General features: G+C 44.9%; 1 protein-coding gene across 1 annotated transcript in view; it reads right to left on the minus strand.

The window, feature by feature from the left end:
* Cnksr3 (CNKSR family member 3) overlaps window positions 1-21,113 on the minus strand; it is a 97,333-nt gene that overhangs the window by 14,379 nt on the left and 61,841 nt on the right. Inside the window, exons 3-7 of the mRNA XM_028854051.2 lie at window positions 19,221-19,423; window positions 18,029-18,116; window positions 10,173-10,214; window positions 6,982-7,101; window positions 4,973-5,032 (exon numbers count right to left, since the gene is read on the minus strand). Coding sequence (XP_028709884.1) covers window positions 4,973-5,032; window positions 6,982-7,101; window positions 10,173-10,214; window positions 18,029-18,116; window positions 19,221-19,423 — 513 coding nt within the window. The remainder of the gene's footprint in view (window positions 1-4,972; window positions 5,033-6,981; window positions 7,102-10,172; window positions 10,215-18,028; window positions 18,117-19,220; window positions 19,424-21,113) is intronic.

A 21,113-nucleotide genomic window follows, 5' to 3' on the forward strand; every position in this document is an offset into this window, starting at 1 on the left:
GCAACAGAAATAACACTTTCTCAGAAAAATGAAGACAATCTATGAAAGTGGGCCACGGGTCTTGGCATAGGAGTCTCGTGTAATCTATATGAGGTTGGCTGCAGCAGATGACTGCTCCATTAACACCTGAGTTCATCTAAAAAATGAAATATGTGGGTGGTATTGTTGAAATGGTCAGCTGATAAAAAGCCAGAAGTTCAACTATAAATAAATAAATAAGTAAATAAATAAATAAATAGTAAATAAATAAACGGAAAAGTTTCACAGCTCCCCATCACCACTCACCCTGCGAAAGCAGAAGAACCATTTAATGTGTAAGGATCACTGTCATTATTAATAAATATTAATCTCTTTTCTTTCTGGTTTTCCAAGTTACCACAATGCCATTAAAATAAGAAGTTAATGGAAACAAAAATTTTACCTCTTTAAAGAAAAAAGTTTTTTCACCATTAGGTTATAAGTGTGGCTTTAACAAGAAAATATGAGTATGGCTTTAGTAAGAAAAAGAATCTAAGACTGAGAGATGGCTCAGCAGATAAGGCACCAGCTACGCAAGAATGGGGCATAAAGTCAGGTGCGGGGGGGGGGGGGGGGGGGGGGGGCGCGGCGCGGTAAGGCTGGACATGGTAAGTGTGTGTGTGTTCTGTGTTCCCATAGTAAGACAAATGGCAGAGACAGGAACCTGGAAGCTCCCAGGCCAGCCTGCCTGGGGTACTCAGTGGCAAACAGGAGACACTATCTCAAGGTCAAAGGCAAGGACTGACACTCAAGGTTGTCCTCTGACACACACACACACACACACACACACACACACACACACACACACACACAGACGCACATGCACGCGCGCACACACACACACACAGTGTGGCATGTGCACACCCACACCCACACCCACAGGAATATACAGACACACACATATCCACAAGCACACTGGTATATATACACAAAAGAGCATACACACATATCATACACACACACACATACACACACACACATATATATACACACATGATACACACAGAAAGACTTTTTAAAAAGAAACAAAATGAGGGGATGGAGAGAGGACCCAGTGGTTAAGAGCACTGGTTGCTCTTCCAGAGGTCCTGAGTTCAATTCCCAGCACCCAAATGGCAGCTCATAACTGCCTGTAACTCCAGTTCCAGGGAATCTGGCACCCTCATACAGACATATATGCAGACAAAACACCAATGCCCACAAAATAAAAATAAATAAATCTTTTTTAAAAAAGGAAAGAAAAAATGCATGTGTTGTTCCTCCTGAATTACGCACTGTTATTACTTTACAACAACAAAGACATTTATAAAGGGATATAAGCCACTTGTCGATGTGGTGCCTAGCATATTCCTGTTCCCTAAGTGAACAAAAACTCTTTCTGTTTAAGACATTATCACATGATGAAGAGGAAAAGATAAACCTCGGATTTCTAATTAAACACTATCTAGGTCAGAGTATTTAATTTTGTAACATATATGAGTGGGTGAAACTTCAATTTACAGCTATCGGAAGACAAAATAGCACCTCTGAACATGGGGGCGGGCAACAAAACTCAAAACACACTTGCTGGATTTTTCTCACTCAGCCGCTGTGATAGGCTTAACAAGAAATTAGCCGGCAGCATTAAACTGTGGAAACACTGCCTCGGCTCTGTCGAGGCTCAGCTGAAGGCACAGGTAACTACGCTGGTTATTTTCAAAATAGCTCATCCGTTGCCATAACAACAGCAGTGCCTCAGCGGAGACTAGCAACCAGCTTGACACTGGGAGGAGACACCAACCTAGAGCCTCTTCCTCTTCGGTTGCTTTGTAAAGATGAATGCTCCCTTCTGCACCCGTGGGTCAACGGCTGGAGTTAAGTCTGACCCCCTCGGAAAGCGCCATCGTCTTAGCCTCCGAGAGCGGAGGATTCATTTGAGGCAAGCTTCATTTTTATAAGACATGGCCCCAAGGCCAGGAAGTCCCTGTTTATAGATCTTAAAACACATGAACTACTGTCCTCAGCTGACTCCCTTCCCAAGGATCCTCCTGTCTTCGTTTCTCAAATGTCCCATCAAGAGATTCGGGGCTGCGTTTGGCAGAACACTGATAAACAGAGAGCCTGATAGCAACATTTTCCCCAAGTCAGGAGCTCTTGCCTATCTTCACCATGAGTCAGACATCAGAAAAAAATGATGCCTCTTGCGGTGTGCCCTCAGAAAGGGCAGAACAATGCCCCATTCTTCTGAAGCGCATCCCGCTCCCACGAGAGAGGGTTGTTCAGGTTCCTGAATAAGATCGCAACATCCAAAAAGAAGTCCGAGACAGAACGCCTTGGAACGATCTGTCTGACCCTGACTGCTGAGGTCACTCCAACAACACGCACTGCATTGCTCAGAATGGCCTGCTGGCTTTGTATTATCCTGGAGCCCAGGATGGAGGCACACAGAACTAGAAAAGTCGTGGGAGATCTCTGCCCACCACTGCTCCCCTTCATCCAAACTTTCTAAGTGAAATTACAGCTACCTCTGTTGAGAGGTGAAGAGCTGATCTGGAGCTGGCATTTCCTACTGCCAACCAAGTATAAAATATCCATGAATCTGTACAAAGCGCCCAGAGCATGCCCTTGAGAAGTGAGGTCGTGACTACTTCCCAGCCACAGCTACAAGACTTAGCCCAGGCCCTCAATAAATGCATGATGAATGACTAAAGTAATGGACAATATTTTTAACAGATCACCACACGGAATCAAATGAGTTTTTGGTTTTTCTTAACCGTTAAAATGATTGTAAGTAACACGCCACCCCCATCTAGGGCAGCTTCCATTCAGTTCTGGAACAAACTATAGGCAGGTAAATCCTAGGTCCGTGGCCCTAGTTTATGATTCCAGTAGGAATTTCGGAAAGATATATCGTTATTCTTACTGACATTTCATTTGATTCTAAGGCAACACTGTTTAGTCTCCCGTTCAACTCTCGTCTTTAACAAAAGGGGGGTAGAAGAGGAAAGTAGCAACCTGTGCCTTCTGGTGGCACCACACAGACACACCACACATTTATCATAGAGTGATGTGGCTCCGAGAAGACCAGGGTGAGTCTTGAAATGCCCAAGTCTGGTCAAACCAAACAGCAGAATCACCAAATTACAAGACCTTACAACTTCAGTCTTTAAAGGCTGTCATGGTCATCATCCTTCTGAGTCCCTCCAACCAAAAACAATGTATGGAGGGATACTTGAGTCTGTTCTTGTTGTGGTTTTGGGGGACAGCAATTCTCCAACAGGGATAAGAAGTGGAGGTAAATTACATAAAGAGTTATGTTTGTCCCTTTGAAAATATGTTCTGATGAAAATGAAAGCTTCCTGCGCCATTATTACCTATCAGGTGAGAAGGCCCAGAAATTCTTTGTAGGGGCCAGGGAGATGGCTCAGCAGTTAAGAACACTTACTATTACTACAGTGGACTCAGGCTTGGTTCCCAGCACCCACATCAGACAGCTCACAGCCACCTATAACTCCAGTTCCAGGGGATTTGACTCCCTCTGGCCTCTGTAGGTACCTGCACTCTTGTGGTGCATATAAACTCATGCAGGTGTGCGCGCGCGCGCGCGCGCGCGCGCGCACACACACACACACACACACACACACACACACACACACACACACACAGAGAGAGTTTAACTAACTTTAAAAGTCCTCTTGATTCTCAGGATGTTTTTTTCCTGACAGGGAATACTTAAAGACACACCATCTTCCACTCATCTGTCTATCAGAGATACAAGACTGATTTAGAATTTACTCACTACCTCAAGCATTGGCATTTTCTCACTGTAACACTCAAGAACTGTATAGCAAGCATTCATCAAAGCTCATGTCACATTTTATCAAAAGGTCTACTATGAAACTTAAATCACACACATTTTCACCACATCAGAGGGGGGGAGGGACTGCTGAATTTCCCCCTATTTTTGGAATTATCTCCTCCCTCATTGATTGATTAAACAGACTCACGCCTCAAACATTTGCTTCTTTCACTGAGGCAGAGGGTAGCTGTTGAAATGTTCCTACTACTTCATGCCAATGTCACTCAAAAGCTAGCCACAGTTTAGGTTGCAAGAGAAATACATTTGCGTAGCTCTACTTTTTTCAAATTCATCATGTTAGAGAAGATAACGAGTAATCCCAGGGCTGGGGAGATGGCTCCGTGAGGGAAGTGTTTGCTGTGCACACCTGGGACCTGAGTTCAGATCCCCAGCATCCGAGTAAAAAGCTAGGCACAGTGGTATGCTCCTATAACCCTAGAGCCAAGGGACGCAGAAATAGGAGAAATCCTGAGACTTGCTGGCCAGCTGGTCTGCCAATCAGTGACATCCTATCTCAAAACATAAAGTAGAGGGCAACTGAGGAAAACACCCAACACTGACTTTTGCCCTCCACACAGATGCACACCCATATACGTGAGCACACACACAAACATGTACACACACATGTACACGTACACACACACACACACACACACACACACACACACTATACACATGGTCACCAACCCCAGTTGTACTGTGAGTGAGTGACTCATAACAACGAAGAGATCATTATTTTTGTACTTTTGGGTTCATACCTCCAAGGTGCAAAAGGAATAATTAGCACAAGGGTGGAGGCAGAAAAAAAAAAAAAAAAGACATGGCACATGACCCAGAGCAATAAAGGACAATTTAAATAATACATTGACAACAGCTGGTAACAGGCGGCAGCCAATCCGCCAACAGAACACACATAGCGGGCCGTCACACCAGCTCTCACACATTTCACACAGATAACATCACATACGTGTGTGTGCGCGCGTGCGCTCTTAACCCCAAAGCTCAGAGATGTGGCAAATGTGTCAAAGCACACAAGAGCATACACATACACACACACACACACACACACACACACACACACACACACACACACACACCCTACAGAGGCACACTTACATTTTCTGTGGTTCCGGTGATCACATGCAATCCATCATAGGTTGATTTGATGTACATGCCCTAGAGGGAGTCGCCAACATATTAACTCATTATTCCAGCATTCACAGAGAGCTGCAGTGACACATAAACTTTCAAAACACTCAACAGTCCCTCTGGAACATCAGGTGCTTTTTTAGCTTTCCAAAACACCAGGAAACTCAATCCAAAGGGCATCAAGAAAGATAACTAAACAACTGGACACCAGTAGAAGCGATCAGATGGGCAATCTCTTTGATATTATAATGTGTGTGCTGGGCACACAGCATCCTGCCACAACCCTAGGATGGAGGAATTTTCTCAGGCCTGCTCAGCGAGCCAGGCATTTCAAACAAGGGCTCTTCTTCTCTGTCCACTGCTTTCTCCCAGAGAAACAATGTGGTTGGCTCCATCTGCTATCAGTGGTACACATGGGACGACTTATGAGAGCCTATTGTGATGCAGCCCAGGCTTGCAGGTGAAGCATGTGAACTAATTAAACATGGATAGATAATCAGTAATGGACATTGCTCTATTTTAGGGAAAGCCAAAGGATGGATGAATAAATGTGTCTTCAAAGAGACACCTTTAGCAAACTTGGGCAAAATGCCACATTACTAGATAAATATCTACAATTTGACAGCCCAAATATCAACATTCTTATTGAACTATTACAAGATGAGGGGAGACAGAAAAAAAAGGGGGCAGACAGGGCCCAAATAGTAGTTTCACCTGATTATCTACACTGAACTTGTCCTGCTCTGTAATTGACACCACTCTGCAAAAAAAATCTCACGAAACCGTACAACCCTCAAGGTTCCCAACCATTCCTCTCCAAGGCTACAATGTCAAGTCAATATGTGTCTGCCCTACAGAACTGTGCATCCTTCCCCCAACCATTCCTAGGATAACTCTATGGTAGGAAAGGACAACTCCATCTCGGCCCACTCAGGGCATGGATCTGATTCAACCCTTGACTACAAACTCATACCCAGGAATTCTTAAAGCTATGCCAATCCACCCTCTACTTTAGAGCCAAGTAAGAGTGTACTTCTACCCACTGAGAATATGGGCTTGTTGACAGTAATTTTTTTTTTTTTCCTTCCTATTTAAGAGACTGACAATGTATACATCAATGACTCCAACCTCCTCCTTCATGTCCATCACCGTCACCAGCATCAGTAGTGACAGCCCCTACACTGCACAAGTTCTGTGCTCTTAGCACCGGGCACTTGGCATCATCGCCCAGGGCCAGCCGCTCAGCGGGCCTATGAGAAAGCCCACATGCAAAAGCTCTCTCTGATGTAAAGGCTCCACGCTAGCCAATGAGCTTCATGGGCTTCTGTAGCTCCGCAGATTAATCCCCGTGAGAAGTCACCCGCAGGCATCCTGAAAGCCTGCCATTATAAACCTGACACAGGACGAAAGAAACATTTCTGAGATTTCCTTAGGGATCTTTTCCTTCCATCAGCCTCCTCACAGCCGTCTTAAGTGCTAATAGACACTTCCAGAATGGATGCTGTTTTGTTCCCACAGACCGACCATCTCTCCTTTGTGGAAAGGTTTTCTATTTCCTTACATTGCTTTTTGTTTGTTTTTTTGTTTTTGTTTTTTTTCGAGACAGGGTTTCTCTGTGTAGCTTTGCGCCTTTCCTGGAACTCACTCTGTAGCCCAGGCTGGCCTCGAACTCACAGAGATCCGCCTGCCTCTGCCTCCCGAGTGCTGAGATTAAAGGCATGCGCCACTACCGCCCGGCCTATTTCCTTACATTGCTAAGCACTAAAAATCAATCCTAAGATGGGAGGGTAAAGTTTTTAAATTGTGTTTGTTTTTATGCTTGAAAGATAATTAACAGTTTAAGATGGCAGGTCCCTAACTATATAATAAATGTAATATAATATAAAGTAATGTAATAATATCTCTGCTACTCAGAGTTACAGTGAGAACAGTAAGATGTAGTTTATTGAACGCTTAAAAAACAAGAGAATTCTTACCAGGCCTTCCCCGGGTCTAACATTCGGTAAGTGAACTTCCTCCAGGCATGCACACTGGCTCATAACAGGGTCTGTGGTAGAGCGCACTGTCTTATCACAGATGCCATTTAAAACCTTGACCTGAAATTGAGGGAGTTCAATCATTAACCAGGTTTATCTCAAAATGATCTGTGGAGAAACGCACCTCACACATCATCTCTGGCTCTGGCCGGCCCTCACTATGATAATCCTGCTCAGTGAACGCCTGGCATTTGGACTCTATGTCTTACAATCTATGGGAATGTTGCTACGGTTTCTGCTTTCTTTCTTTCTTTCTTTTTTTAATTTGGCCAAGTTTTATTACAAAATAGTAGTATAAAGCACCTTAGAAAATTACAAAGCAATAAAATACACAAGGATTCTAGTGGTAATAATAACTTTTCTGGGCTGGCAAAAAGACTCAACAGTTAGAAGTACCGGCTCCCAAGCCTTGTGACAGGAGGTCGATCGCCAGGGCTCAAACTCACATGGTAAAAGAACAAGTTGTCCTCGACTCACAGGAGGTGGCATGTGTGTACACCACCCCACAATCTACTTTCTAAAACAGCGTGGCTTTTATAATCAATCCTTTATGGCCAACCACTGGAAAGCACAAGACAGGAAGAAACCCCTTTGGCAGAGAAGGAGAAGTCCTCAGCCACCTAACAGCTTATTAGTGTAGGGTCACACACACTCTCTTAAATACTAAATACTGACAAGAGAGAAAGATATTTCACTCTAAATGCTGTTATTGTTTTGTTTGTTTTGTTTTTAATATACTTCAGTGCTGTGGGATGGTCTGTATTGCTCTGATTGGTCAATAAATAAAACACTGATTGGCCAGTGGCCAGGCAGGAAGTAGGTGGGACAAGGAGAGAGGAGAATTCTGGGAAGTGGAAGGCTGAGGCAGAGAGACACTGCAGTCACCGCCATGACCAGCAACATGTGAAGACGCCAGTAAGCCACCAGCCATGTGGCAAGGTATAGATTTATAAAAATGGGTTAAGATAAAAGAACAGTTAGCAAGAAGCCTGCCACGGCCATACAGTTTATAAGTGATATAAGCGTCTGAATGATTATTTTATAAGTGGATTGTGAGACTGCGGGGCTTGGGGAACCTGGAGAGAAGCCCTCCAGCAACACTTCAGGTTTGCAAGTTTCGAGGAGGGGGTCAAGCCACAAATGCATTGGATTTCAACAGACTTCTCTCTCCATGCCAGCCTTCCCCATGATTAACATCTATATGGTATTGTCCATTTTTACAGTTGATGAACCAATATTTAAATCCATAATTCTAAGTAGTATTCACTTTTGTGGTGTATTTCCTAGAAGTTTGGCAAACATTTAATGTTTTATATCCATTATTAAAGCATCCGATGGGGTAATTTCATCACCACTGGTGTCCCCAAGCTCAACATCATCCATTTCATCCTTCCTTGCCCTGGCCTCCTGGCCAGCATTGATCTTTTCACTGTCTCTACGCCTTTGCTTTCTCTAGAAGATCAACCAGCTGGAATCACACAGCATGCAGCCTCTTCTTTCTGGCTTACTTCAGTTAACAATATACATTTAAATTTTCCCTATATCTTTTCACAATTTGATAGCACATTTCTTCTTACTGCTAAGTAATATTCTATGTAATGAATATCCCATATTTGTCTCTCCATTCAGCTATAAAAAGACAGCTTGTCTCCTTCCATTTGGGGCAATTAGGAATATAGCTACCATAAACATTACGTGCAACTCAGGGCAGATTTTGGTTGACATGAAGTTTACAACTCCCTTGGGTAAACACTCAACAGTTCAACTGATAGATCATACAGTTAGAATACGCTTAGTTTGGTGACTACCTGACAAACGTCCTCCAAACTGCTCCAATTCTCCATCCCTCCGAACAACAAGTGACCATGCTCCATAGTCACCCACATCTGCTGAGGTCAGTTCTGAATTTCAGCCAGTTCTAGTAAGCATGGAGTGGTGCGGGTGTCCTGTTTTCAGGTATAATTCCCCAATCACAAATGACCATGTTTCGTGTGTTATCTGCCCTCTCCATCTCTCCTTTGGGTGAAGTGTCTCTTCAAGTCTGTTTTTAACTGGACCGTATTCTTACTACCGAGTTTTAAGACGCATTTGAATGTTTTGATTCTGTCCTTTAAAATGTTTTTATAGTATCTTCTCCCTGCACCTTGTGGCTTGACACCTCACTGTCTTCAAAGTGAATCTCACCGGAAGGAAGTCTCTTGATTTTAATGGAGTCCACTATTACTTCTTCTTTCCTAGACTCTTCTTGTGGTTTTCTAGCTAAGAACTCCTCTGAACCCCAGATCACCTAGATCTCCCCCATAACATCTCAGTTCTATAGTGTCATATTCTGCATCTTTAGCCCCATGGCCTCAATGACCTCTCCCTGTCACTCTTCAGAGCCAGGAGAGCACCCACAGGGTACTACAGAGGCCATCGGGACTATGAGCGTTTTCTCACAATCAGAGCATCAATCTACCCGCCCAAAATCCAATGAGCAAAGGCATCCGGAAATTCCAAAGGGTGACTTTTCTTTCCAAGGTGGAGAATCCATGAGGTGGAACTTTTACACGTTCCTCCAGTTTTGTCTAAGCTTCCCTATTTATGGAAAATATATTTATAGCATTTTCATTGCCAAATTCCTCAACCCAACAGGGGGAGGGCTTTTATCAAAAGGGCACAGGCTGCTTGTGTCAAAAGGAGGAAGCGATGATGAATCCTTCCAGAATGCTCTTTACATAGCCACAGTGCATGCCCCTCCCCCGTCATGAAGTGTCTGCCAAGGTATTTTTCTAAACTGAGATAGTTCTTCAATGAAGTACGGCCATCATTCTCACCCGGATTTGAACGCTAATGCTAAGCAGCCGCTGCATAATTTGTGCCCTGCTGCTGAACTGTCCAGAAGGAACAACAGTAAAGCTCAAACAGAAGCGGAGACACCAGCCCAGGCAGTAAGTGCGGGAATTTTCATGAGCAGTGCTCTCCTCAGACAGCCTTTGCTCTTCCATGCGCATTAGCCGACTCAAACCCCCCACAGCCAGTACTTCAAAGTTCCTCCTGACACGATTAGCCAGGGCATGCAATTAATATGATTCCGACTGCCTTTGAAAGAGTGAACTAACTGCAGGGCAACTTTTAGAAAACACACTCACCACATTTAAAACTTTATCCTCCATCTCTGCCACGACGCAATCCTAAAGAAGAGAAGAAGAGGAACAAGCGTAAGAATGAAAAACCTTTTTTAAAAAAGGATTTAACACAGCTGGTGATAACGCGGCCGATAAGGGAGCTGGGGTACTCAGTCCCAACTCGTTTATCTGCAACACAGCCTCCTTCACCTAGCGATGGGGGGAAAAATCCAGGAAGAGGGGGCAGAGAGACTCTAAGAGCCACCGGATCAGGATGCCTGCTGCCCAATAGTGTCTTCTAGACGGGACGGGGAAGCGGCACCCATGAATCTTAACAGTAGGGTTGTCTACACTAGACCCACGGTATGACCACACCAACTGATGAGACAGCACCGATGGAAGAGACGGTAGGTACACTGCCCTAGGAGAAGAGCCACAGGCGGTGGGCGGTGGAGGGAGGACCTGTTTCCTCCGGGGATGAGCCAAGCCCAGTGGCCTCCCCTAAAACATGTACATACGTGCAATACTAAAGGGGATCAGTGGTGTGTGTGTGTGTGTGTGTGTGTGTGTGTGTGTGTGTGTGTGTGTGTGTGTGTGTGTGTGTGTAATGACAACCACCTCATTAATTTGAGGCAAAGTAGGCAAGACATGGGAGGAGCTAGAGGGGGCAGAGGGGGAGGGATGAAAATGCATGTAAATACAGATTTGAGTATGAAATCGTGAGAGAAATTTAAACATCAAATTAAAAATAAACAAACCCTTTTTAAAGGAAAAAAAAAAATCAGCTTAGATCTTTCTAGAAATCACAAGGTCCCTGACATATCTTCCCACCACCACTGCCATCAGCCTGTCCTGGGAGATATGGATACGGATGTGGGGACAGAGTGGAAATAGAGCTGACATTTCTCCTATGGCTCTGGTCTCTTCTAACCCATGTGACTCATTTTCATAGGTTTTGAAAGCCTATTTTAAAAAACAAAACAAAAACCTACGAACTGGGAGCCTAGAGCTCAGTGGAGGAGTCCTTGCCTAGCATGCACACAGCAAGGCCCTGAGTTCTAGTCCCTGTTACCAAACAAATGACAGAATTGAAATCTATTTACAGGCCAGTCTATAATGACAAAGTCAAGAATCCTGTCTACGGTTCCTGGTGTGACCCCAGGCACAGGGAGCTGTGGGCCAACAAGCCAGCAGCCCTTAGCTCAAGTCCTGTCTATAAGAGTAGCTTTCTTAAAATAAGGCCTTGGGTAAACTCAGCCACAAAAGTTTATTTTAAGCGCCAGTGAGATTAAATCACATACTTCAGCCCTCAGAAGATGAAGAAAGTTTAACAAAACATTCATTAACACACTGCCAAAAAAGTGGTCTTGAGGTATGCTATTGATGACATTAAATAAAGGGCTGGAATGCAAAGCATTATTTTCTCAGCTAAAGAACAAAAGGCTGGAGCACTGTGCCAGCAGGGTTAGCCGATTACAGGCATCACCATTGTCCTCCTTCTCCAGAAGCCACCAAAGTGAAGCTGACCGCCTGAGACCTCCACAGGTTGCCTTCTAGAACCATCCGCAACCCAGACCACAAGGTGGGTAAGAAGAAATCAGAGGGGGCAGTTTCTTCTTTGTTCATAGATTTATTCATTTTATCACACATGGGAGTGTTTTGCCCACATCTATGTCTGTGCGCCATGCGCGTGTTTTGTGCCCTTGAAGACCAGAAGAGGGCGCTAAATCCCCTGGAACTGGAGTGGTGGATGATTGTGAACCAAGAGGGTGCTGGGGATCCAACAGGTGCTCTTCACAGCTGAGTCGTCTCTCAGCTCAGAGATTGACCTCGTTTCTTTAATTTATTTTGTACCACTGAGTACAAGCCCACCCTGAGCCAATCTTGAAATTAATGCTGATAAAAGTTCCAGGTGTGCAGAAAAAAAATAACAATCAGAGCTGAATTTACCAGGTAACAATTTTCATTTAGGTTGAAATGTCATGTTTAGGTAATTTTTCTCAACTAGTTTTCATCCTGTATGATTTCAGAATCAAGATTTCCTTATCGTCTTAAAACTTTAAAATTTTTCTCTACCAGATAAAAATAAGAGAATCAATAAAAGCTATGTTACTGCTCCCAAAATTGATGCTGACTCTCAGGAAAAAAAGCAACCTGGGGGAAAAATTTTAAGAAACTTAGAAATACATTTTTCCACAAGCGTGACTCTGATACAAACCTAAGCTACATGAGCAACTTTGTAAGCCATGAGTAACTGCCGCTTGGAGATGTATTTGTGTGCCTGTACTTCATGCATAGAAACTAAGCCATCGATTTCCCTAACAGGTCATCGACTGTTACCACAGAGAGCTGCTACATAAACAGCATCTCTGGAAACTGTTCGTTCGCGTCGCCTTGGGCTGGCGAGATAACTAACCATCTAAGAAAGGCGGTCTCCAGGCTTCCTGGGAGACTGAACCTACTCTTGGTTCCTGACACTACTGATGGAACCATCCTAGTCCACCATCTCATACTCCCACTGCCACAGCCAGGGTCTCTCTGCCATGTCTTCCCGCCTGTGGCGTGGTGGGTGACTGTCTGCAAGGAAGGCTGGAGACCACCTTTCTCAGACTGTTAGTTATAAATGCCACTCCTCCCACACCAGGGCTCGTGAGTCAAGGCTGAGGTGTGGCCCATTGGTTCCTGATACTTGGTTCTTCGGAATCCATCCATCTAAATGGGCTTCCTGTCATGGAGACTGACCAACGGGTACTGTTCAAGCCAGTGTGTGAACACTCCCTCATTACCCTCCACCTAGGGCATGGTGGCTTCCCACACCCATTCCTCCCCGCCCCGAAAGGAAACAGCTGCAGGCATGACTTCACATCATCTGACGAGGTAGCGAGGGGAAGGAAGAGACCCTTCCTGAACAAGTCACCCCCCTCATGAGTCACACTCTAAAGCTCAGCTTCATGACAGCCCCCGGTCACCTGGATCAGCAGTCAGGGACTCCCAGGGCAGCCAGCAGCTTGTTCCCGGATGGGTCCCTCTGCCTTCTGTCCTCATTCTACCTCCTCCTCGGGAACGGAGCAGCCCTGTGCAGCCTGCTAAACCTCTCTGTCTCTCTTTCCCGCTGCTCAGTAAAATAAGCCGGCCAGGAGGCATCTCAGGAAACTGCTGGGATCTCAGGAAACTGCTGGGAACTCCACGTGACCACAGGGCTCAACCATGAGGACACACCTGACCCGCAATTCCCACTCAGTAACAGTGTCTCCCTTTGCTCCGTCCTGCTGCCCGGGGCTCAAATACTGCTGCATTGCTCTGGTTCCTTCCACTGCCTCTTCCTTCTTGTACCGTTACACTTTCAAGTCTCCAAGTCTTTTTTTTGTTTTGTTTTGTTTTGGTTTTTTGAGACAGGGTTTCTCTGTGTAGCTTTGCGCCTTCCCTGGAACTCACTCTGTAGCCCACGCTGGCCTTGAACTCACAGAGATCCGCCTGCCTCTGCCTCCCGAGTGCTGGGATTAAAGGCGTGCGCCACCACCGCCCGACCAAGTCTCCAAGTCATTAGACGTGTTCATCCAATTGGCTATGCGGCTCCCAATCCCCTTCTGCCTGTGTCCTTCATCTCATTTTACACTCTCAACACCAGGCAAGAGGACTGGTCCTTGGGCTCGGTGTAGGCCGCAGCAGAGGCGCCCTGAGAGTGCACAGACATACTAATGACACTCACCAAAAAGAAATGGTGTTTTCAATTACTATAAAAAACAAATTATGGTCAAGAACCAAGGACCTATCTTTCCCTAAGTTCAGAAAGTAACATCCCATGTATATTTATGTCTTTAGTCTTCTTCCTTAAAAAGTGTGTGTGTGTATGTGGGTATGTATATTCATATTCATGTATATATACATATTCTTGTGCATATATACACATACATTCATGTGTATAAACATATTCTTAGGTATATATACATATTCATTCACTTACACATACACATGAATGAACTGTCAAAGACCAGACTCAATCAAAGTTATGAAAACATATTCAAATTAAAAATTTAAGTTCCAGAAAATGAGGGCAGCCTATACATTTCCCTATTCTCCTTAAATTATCAAGTCTGATTCTGGGAAACAATATTTCCCAAAAATACCCCAAAGCGAGGTCTTCACATCCCGCTTGAGCGTAGTCTCTGAGGCAGCACCTCGATTCTGACGTTGTAGCACATATCACCTTCAAGACAGCCCTGGAGGCCGACGCCATTTCTAAAACAGAGCCTCATATTCTGATCAGTGCTTGGACTTGGCTATGTGAGGGAGCACTTGCCTCGTGTACATGAAGACGCCCTGAGCTCTAGTCCCAGCACCACACACAAAAATATACAAGAAACCCACATTCGTTCATATTATTTATTATATCTAATTTTACATGTCATACAGATGACTTTTGTAAGTGAAACATCTCTCTCTCTCCCTTCCTTCACTTACTCCACTACCCCCTCTGTCCACCTCTTCCCCTGTCAGCAAAACAACTTTGCTCTCAAATTACCCGCTATATTCACATACAGGTTTATGGATATCTGACTATATCTGTATACATGTGTATATACATATGTACATATGCTCATTTAAAATTTTTTAAGCATCATTTTTCCTCACATCAAAAAAAACAAAAAGTAGCCCTGGCTGCACTGAAACTCACACTGTAGATCAAGCTGGCTCTAATTCACAAAAATCTGCCTGCCTCTGCCTCCCAAGTGCTGGAATGAAAGGCATGAATCCGCACTTCTGCCATTTCACATCTCATTTTTATAATGCCTTTCTTCTTACTCAAAAGAAGGAAGGAGGAGGGAACTTACAGGAATCCCATGAGGCCATCTGATAAGGCAAACATCAGTGTCCTCATTTCACAGATAACACAGTAAAACCTCATGACTCTGAAATGACTTGTCCAGGGAAGGCCCAGGGCTAATCTGTGGTAGAGATGGGATTTGAACCTATGAAGACTATGCTCTTAGACATCAGACTAACTCCCCCAGTGAGTGCCACAGGGAAGCAGAAGCAAATGGTCCACACTCACACTAACAAGCACGTGCCTCTCCTGACCCTCGAGTGCGAGGTTCAATCTCTCCTGACAAAAGATGAATCCCATCAGCCTCTTGAGTGACAGCTGCCTATCTCCCCAGTGAAATGCACTTTGAAGAAGCACCCTTCATCACGTGCCACGTGCCATGAGGCCCCAGCGGGCAGGAACAAGTACAAAAAGGCACTCCGGAGAAGGCAGAACCACACTGGACCTGGACCTCCCAGCTGGAAGGGGACTACATTTTTCCAATCATCAGTGCATAGTGATCGATAGCTCTCTACCTACAAAAAAAAAGCTGCAAACTGGGGTCCTGCAACAGGCCCACCCTGGCAGGTCAGCACTATGGTGGGATGGTCTGTATGTCAAATTACTCTGATTGGTCAATAAATAAAAACACTGATTGGCCAGTGGCTAGGCAGGAAGTATAGGCGGGACTAACAGAGAGGAGAAAAGAAAAGAACAGGAAGGCAGAAGGAGTCACTGCCAGGACAAGCAGCATGTGAAGATGCCAGTAAGCCACGAGCCACGTGGCAGGGTATAGATTTATGGAAATGGATTAATTTAAGCTATAAGAACAGTTAGTAAGAAGCCTGCCACGGCCATACAGTTTGTATGCAATATAAGTCTCTGTGTTTACTTGGTTGGGTCTGAGCGGCTGGGGGACTGGCGGGTGACAGAGATTTGTCCTGACTGTGGGCAAGGCAGGGAAACTCTAGCTACAAAGCACAACTTCACAGATCAGTTATGCTGATGTCATCCTCTCAGCAAGGCTTACTGCAGCCTCGGATGCCAGCCATCTTGCCTCTCCATCCCGCGCCCCTGACGCTTCAGCTTGCTGACTTTATGTAACTTCATACAAATGTAACTTTGCTTACTGACCTCGTTTCTTGCTTCTCTTTGCCCCAGACACTAAGTTCATTGAGTCACAGACATCCCATCTGTTTATCCACTCTGGCACCCGGTGCCTAGAACAGTGGCCACCACAGATGCCAAGGAAATATTTATTGAAGGAACTTGTCCCAGTGCCTGCAAAGCCAACATGAACCTGCTCAGACAAAGCCTACTCATCCTGTAAAAACAAACACCATCGCATCTGCCCCCTGCCTCCTCCCTTCCCCTCCGCTCCCCGATGCTCCACAGCGGCAGCCCAAGTCAGGCTCACTGACGAGGACCCGTCACAGGATAACACAGGTGTGCCTGTGAGCTAAAGGGGCCCGCCAGCTAATGTCATTGTTTGGCTCTTACACTTTGATGTGATGGATTGTAAGTAAACTCTGTCATAAATCAAACAAGGAATCAGAATAGTAAGGGGAGGGAGGGAAGCAGGGAAGGAAAAGAACCCTTGAGGGGGAAACACAGTCTACCATTAATGACTGGTCTCAGATACCAGGGCACTCTTGTATCACAGCTGATATCAGACTCTTTCCATCAAAATTACCTTATGCATCATAAAAATGAGCAAAAACCACAGATCCATAGAGTATCTCTGCGCACCTGTCAGATGCCAGGTTCCAAAGCACATGAGCCTCAAACTCATAGGCTGCTGAAGACTAAACGAAGGAACGAAGCCACATTTCACTCTGTGTTACAGAGGAAAACACATGCACACACACACACACACACACACACACACACACACACATACACCTGCATCTGTTACTGCATGATCAGAAATAAGGGAAGGATATCTTTGTTTTTATCAGATCATCCAAAGAAACACACATCAAACCACAAAGTTTAAAAACCAAGTGGAGAGACTGAGGGATGGCTCACTGGTTAGGAGCACTTGCCAATATCACAGAGGACCCAAGTTCTATTCCCAGTATCAAACTGGGAGGTTCACAACCACCTGGAACTCCAGCTTCAAGGGATTCAATGCCCTCTTTTAGACTCTGGGCATCTGCATGCATGTGCACAGACACACACATACACAGAAATACACATATACACAGGAGAGAGAAAGAAACCCCTATTAAAATAAAAAATAAAATATTTAAAACCATATAGATAGGAAGAAGGAAATCCCTTCCTTGTATCTATAACGAAATCAATTAAAAATAATTTATGAAAATCTACTATATGCCAAGTAACATGACAGTTCTCTGTCTCTCTCTCTCTGTCTCTCTCTCTGTCTCTCTCTCTCTGTCTCTCTCTCTCTCTCTCCCCCTCTCTCTCGTTAATATTATAGAAGTTAGACAAATTATAGGCTGATCTAAAACTCTGCCGGTTCTTACTAAAATATCTAGGTCTGACTGAAGAGCCATGGGGGAAACTGACATGTCAGGTCCAAACCAGAACATGGGAACCACCAAAGCTCTTTGTCTCTGCAATGGGACAATCAAAGTGTACTATTGAGTGTTTTCAGTAAGAACCAAAGCACATCTCCCAGTGGGATTCGTTCACTAGAAATAGCGAAGGAATAAATTGCTGAGGTTTCAGGTTATTTGTTACAGCATCACAACCTGCCCCATCCTGACCCTTAATCCCAACAACAGAGGTCAAACGAAAAGTCAGAATCATCAGGCATAGCAAAGCAACCAGAATAAAGATGACAGTGAAAAGCACCCTCACATGTTCGAAAAAATGCAGAGGCAATTGTGATTATAAGACAAAAGAGTTAATTTCTGAGACTGGGGCTGATGGTCATTTTCCACAGAAGCCATCTGTTCAAATCTGTTAAAATTTGAAGCCTTTCATCTCCACCAAATCCCGATGGAAGGGGAAGACAAGACACTTTGTACCCATACAGGAACCCTTGGGGAAAAAAAAAAGAAAAAAGGTAGGAGAAAGTTCTAGAAATCAATGATGATGTAGTACCAACCTTCTGGACTGTTGTGGTCAGGTCCAAGCACAGCTGGATGATTTTCTTCTTCGTCACAGAGAAATCCGTGATCCCTGTGAACGGAGCCCTGGGAAGGAACAAGACCTCTCTTTAATGAGGGAAAGGTGACAGAGAAGGAAACCCCTGCGAGTCTCACCTTAGACGCCGGCACACGTGGCTACACTGCAGGCTGGCTTAAGTTACCTTTCACTGTGCTATTTCTTCTGAACACATCGTATAGAAATCTGACCCTGAGAACCAGCTCGTGTATCAGAAGGGGCCATACACATCTCCAAGAGAGAAAAGCAATCACAGTACTATCCGGTTATATCACCTATGAACCACAATAATCACCACCATGGTAAAATATTCTGAAAGATCCTGGAGGTAACTAACAGCTGTCTAATTGTGTGTAAGGATGATTTCATGCCTGGCACTGTAAATGTAGCCAACTACCTGTGGCTGGTGGAATCCAGAGGAGAACCCACAACTGCAGTTCCTAAGCCAGTATAATGTCCAACTGCATTCAAAATACTCGTCCGTAAACCCCCAGGGATGTGCAGCTCTCGACCCTCATCACATAAGCTTCTTTCACAGTAGACAGAGATCATCACAGAAAACCATGACTGGTCAAAATGCAGAGATCAACTGACCAGGGGCACCTGCCCCCAACACAGCACCTACAGCTAAGGCTCGGGGAAAACTGGAAAAGGATATAGAGTGAGGGGTACGGAGGAGAGGGCAGATCCAGGAGAAGCTGGAGGAAAGGATGGGGGCTGAATACAAACAAGATACACTGTCTGAAAGCTTCAAAGAATTAATAAAAATACTGTATTGCTTTAAAAAAAAAATCAAGAATCTGGATAGGAAAAAAAAAAAAGACAAAAAATAAAACCCAAATGAGCCAACCCAAGTCCACTAACTGCTTCATGCCAATCATACTCCGGGGCTAATGTTTAATCTCAGTAAAACAACCTTTAGCACAGTTTCACTCCCTCTGAACTTGGGTTCATTCATTCCTGCTGCTGACCTTCAGAGTCACTTCCAAAAGAACCCTAAGATCTACCTCTGACCCCTGAATTCCAGGGAGAGGGGACCTAGGGAACAACGGTTTCCCTCCGGAGGCAGCCTTGAGGCTTCTGAGCCTCTCAGGCCCTCCTTGTGCCCCAGGAAGCCTCGCATCCCAGCTTACCGGTCCAGCCAAGCCAGCAAGGCCTTGGCGGAGCCTATGAGCTCCACCACGGAAGTCAGGAACTCGTTAGGGGGCTTGCGGGACACGCCCCCATCGTAAGCCGGGCTCTTCCGCCGGCTACTTATGTAATTCTGCAAATTGTGGGAAGACGCTCGAAGTTTCAGAACCAAGTTCTTCATATTATCGGTTTCAAGGCCATAATTCTGTGGGAAATCAAATCAAAGGAAAGGATTTAGAACTATCAACAATGTCTAAACTCTCAAAGGGCTGAGTTGCTGGAGTAACTTATCCAACCCCCACAGAATCCTGTCCACTCCACCCGCCTGCCCACAAGCTAGCCTTTACTCTGCTCTTCCCTTGGTCCCCTCTGCCTCAAGGGGCTTTACTCTCCCTAGATCCTCATCTCAAAATGCTCTTCGTATGGACAGAAGCAAGGAGAGGTCACTCCAATCTCTCAGGCCTGGACAGATGTCCCCTCCTGGGCCAGGACTCTTGACCACTTAGGTCAGAGCAGGTTTCAGCTAACTGATGTGTGGTAGGGTAACTCTAGTGAGGAGAGCGCTCATACATGGCAGGATGCTAGCAAACATACACTACACACACACACACACACACACACACACACACACACACACACACACACACACCAGATATCAGATACTTACTCCCCAGATGTGATAACCAAGAATGTCTCCCAAGCCAGGCGGTGGTGGCGCACGCCTTTAATCCCAGCACTTGGGAGGCAGAGGCAGGTGGATCTTTGTGAGTTTGAGGCCAGCCTGGTCTACAGAGTGAGTTCCAGGAAAGGCGCAAAGCTACACAGAGAAACCCTGTCTCAAAAACCAAAAAAAAAAAAAAAAATGTCTCCTAAACATGTCATTGCATGTGTTCCCTGGGAGTAAAATAGTTCCTTCCAGCTCATCACCTACTTCTACCCCATCTGGACCACAGGCCAGGCCAGGACTGTGCATGCCCCTCACCACAGCATCACAGGTGATGAAGAGATGACTTTCCAATAGAAGGGACTGAAAAAAGGCAGCACTATCATTCACCTGCAATTTAATCTGTGCTTTTTGAACTGTGTTAACTTATCTGCCTGCTTTAGAAACATCAATTTCAAGCTAGAGGTGCAGCTCAGTGATAGAACACTTGTGTAACAGACTCGGAGCCCAAAGTACCATTTCAAGCACCGCGATAGGTAGGTAGGTAGGTAGGTAGGTAGGTAGGTAGGTAGGTAGGTAGATAGATAGATAAATAGATAGATAGATAGATAGATAGATAGATAGATAGATAGATAGATAGATAATAAACAGGCAGACAGACAGATATTTTGTGTAACAATATTGTCTTAGGCCCCTTCAGATAAAAAAAAACAAACAAACAAACAAATAAATAACCAAACTTGAGGTGATTTGGGGGACAGGGAAGAATATTGTATTTTGTTGTAAATACATGTCCGTGTCTGACCGCTTTAGCAAAGAGAGGAGACGTTCCTAGAGGTATATGATGCTGTCCTAGTAGAATTTCAAATAAGGGACCTGGTACCATTTGGGATCTGGACCCAATATATTAACACTTGGTGTATGCCAAGAACTTGGCTAAAGGCTTGACCTGTGTCCCGAGGGAAGTGGCTGGTGAAGGCAGACACATGCCTGCAAGTTCAGTGACTCCATGAGGGTTTCTATGCTGTGATGAAACACCATGACCTAAAGCAAGTTAGGGAGAAAGCATTTATTTCATCTTAAGCTTACAGTCCATCATCCAGGGAGGTCGAGACAGGAATTCCAGGTAGGATCCTGGAGGCAGGAACCAATGCAGAGGCCATGGAGGAATGCTGCTTACTGGATTGCTCCTCATGGCTCACTCAGTCTGCTTTCTTATAGAACCCAGGAC

Source organism: Peromyscus leucopus, chromosome 8a (assembly GCF_004664715.2).
Source record: "Peromyscus leucopus breed LL Stock chromosome 8a, UCI_PerLeu_2.1, whole genome shotgun sequence".
Lineage (NCBI taxonomy): Eukaryota > Metazoa > Chordata > Mammalia > Rodentia > Cricetidae > Peromyscus > Peromyscus leucopus.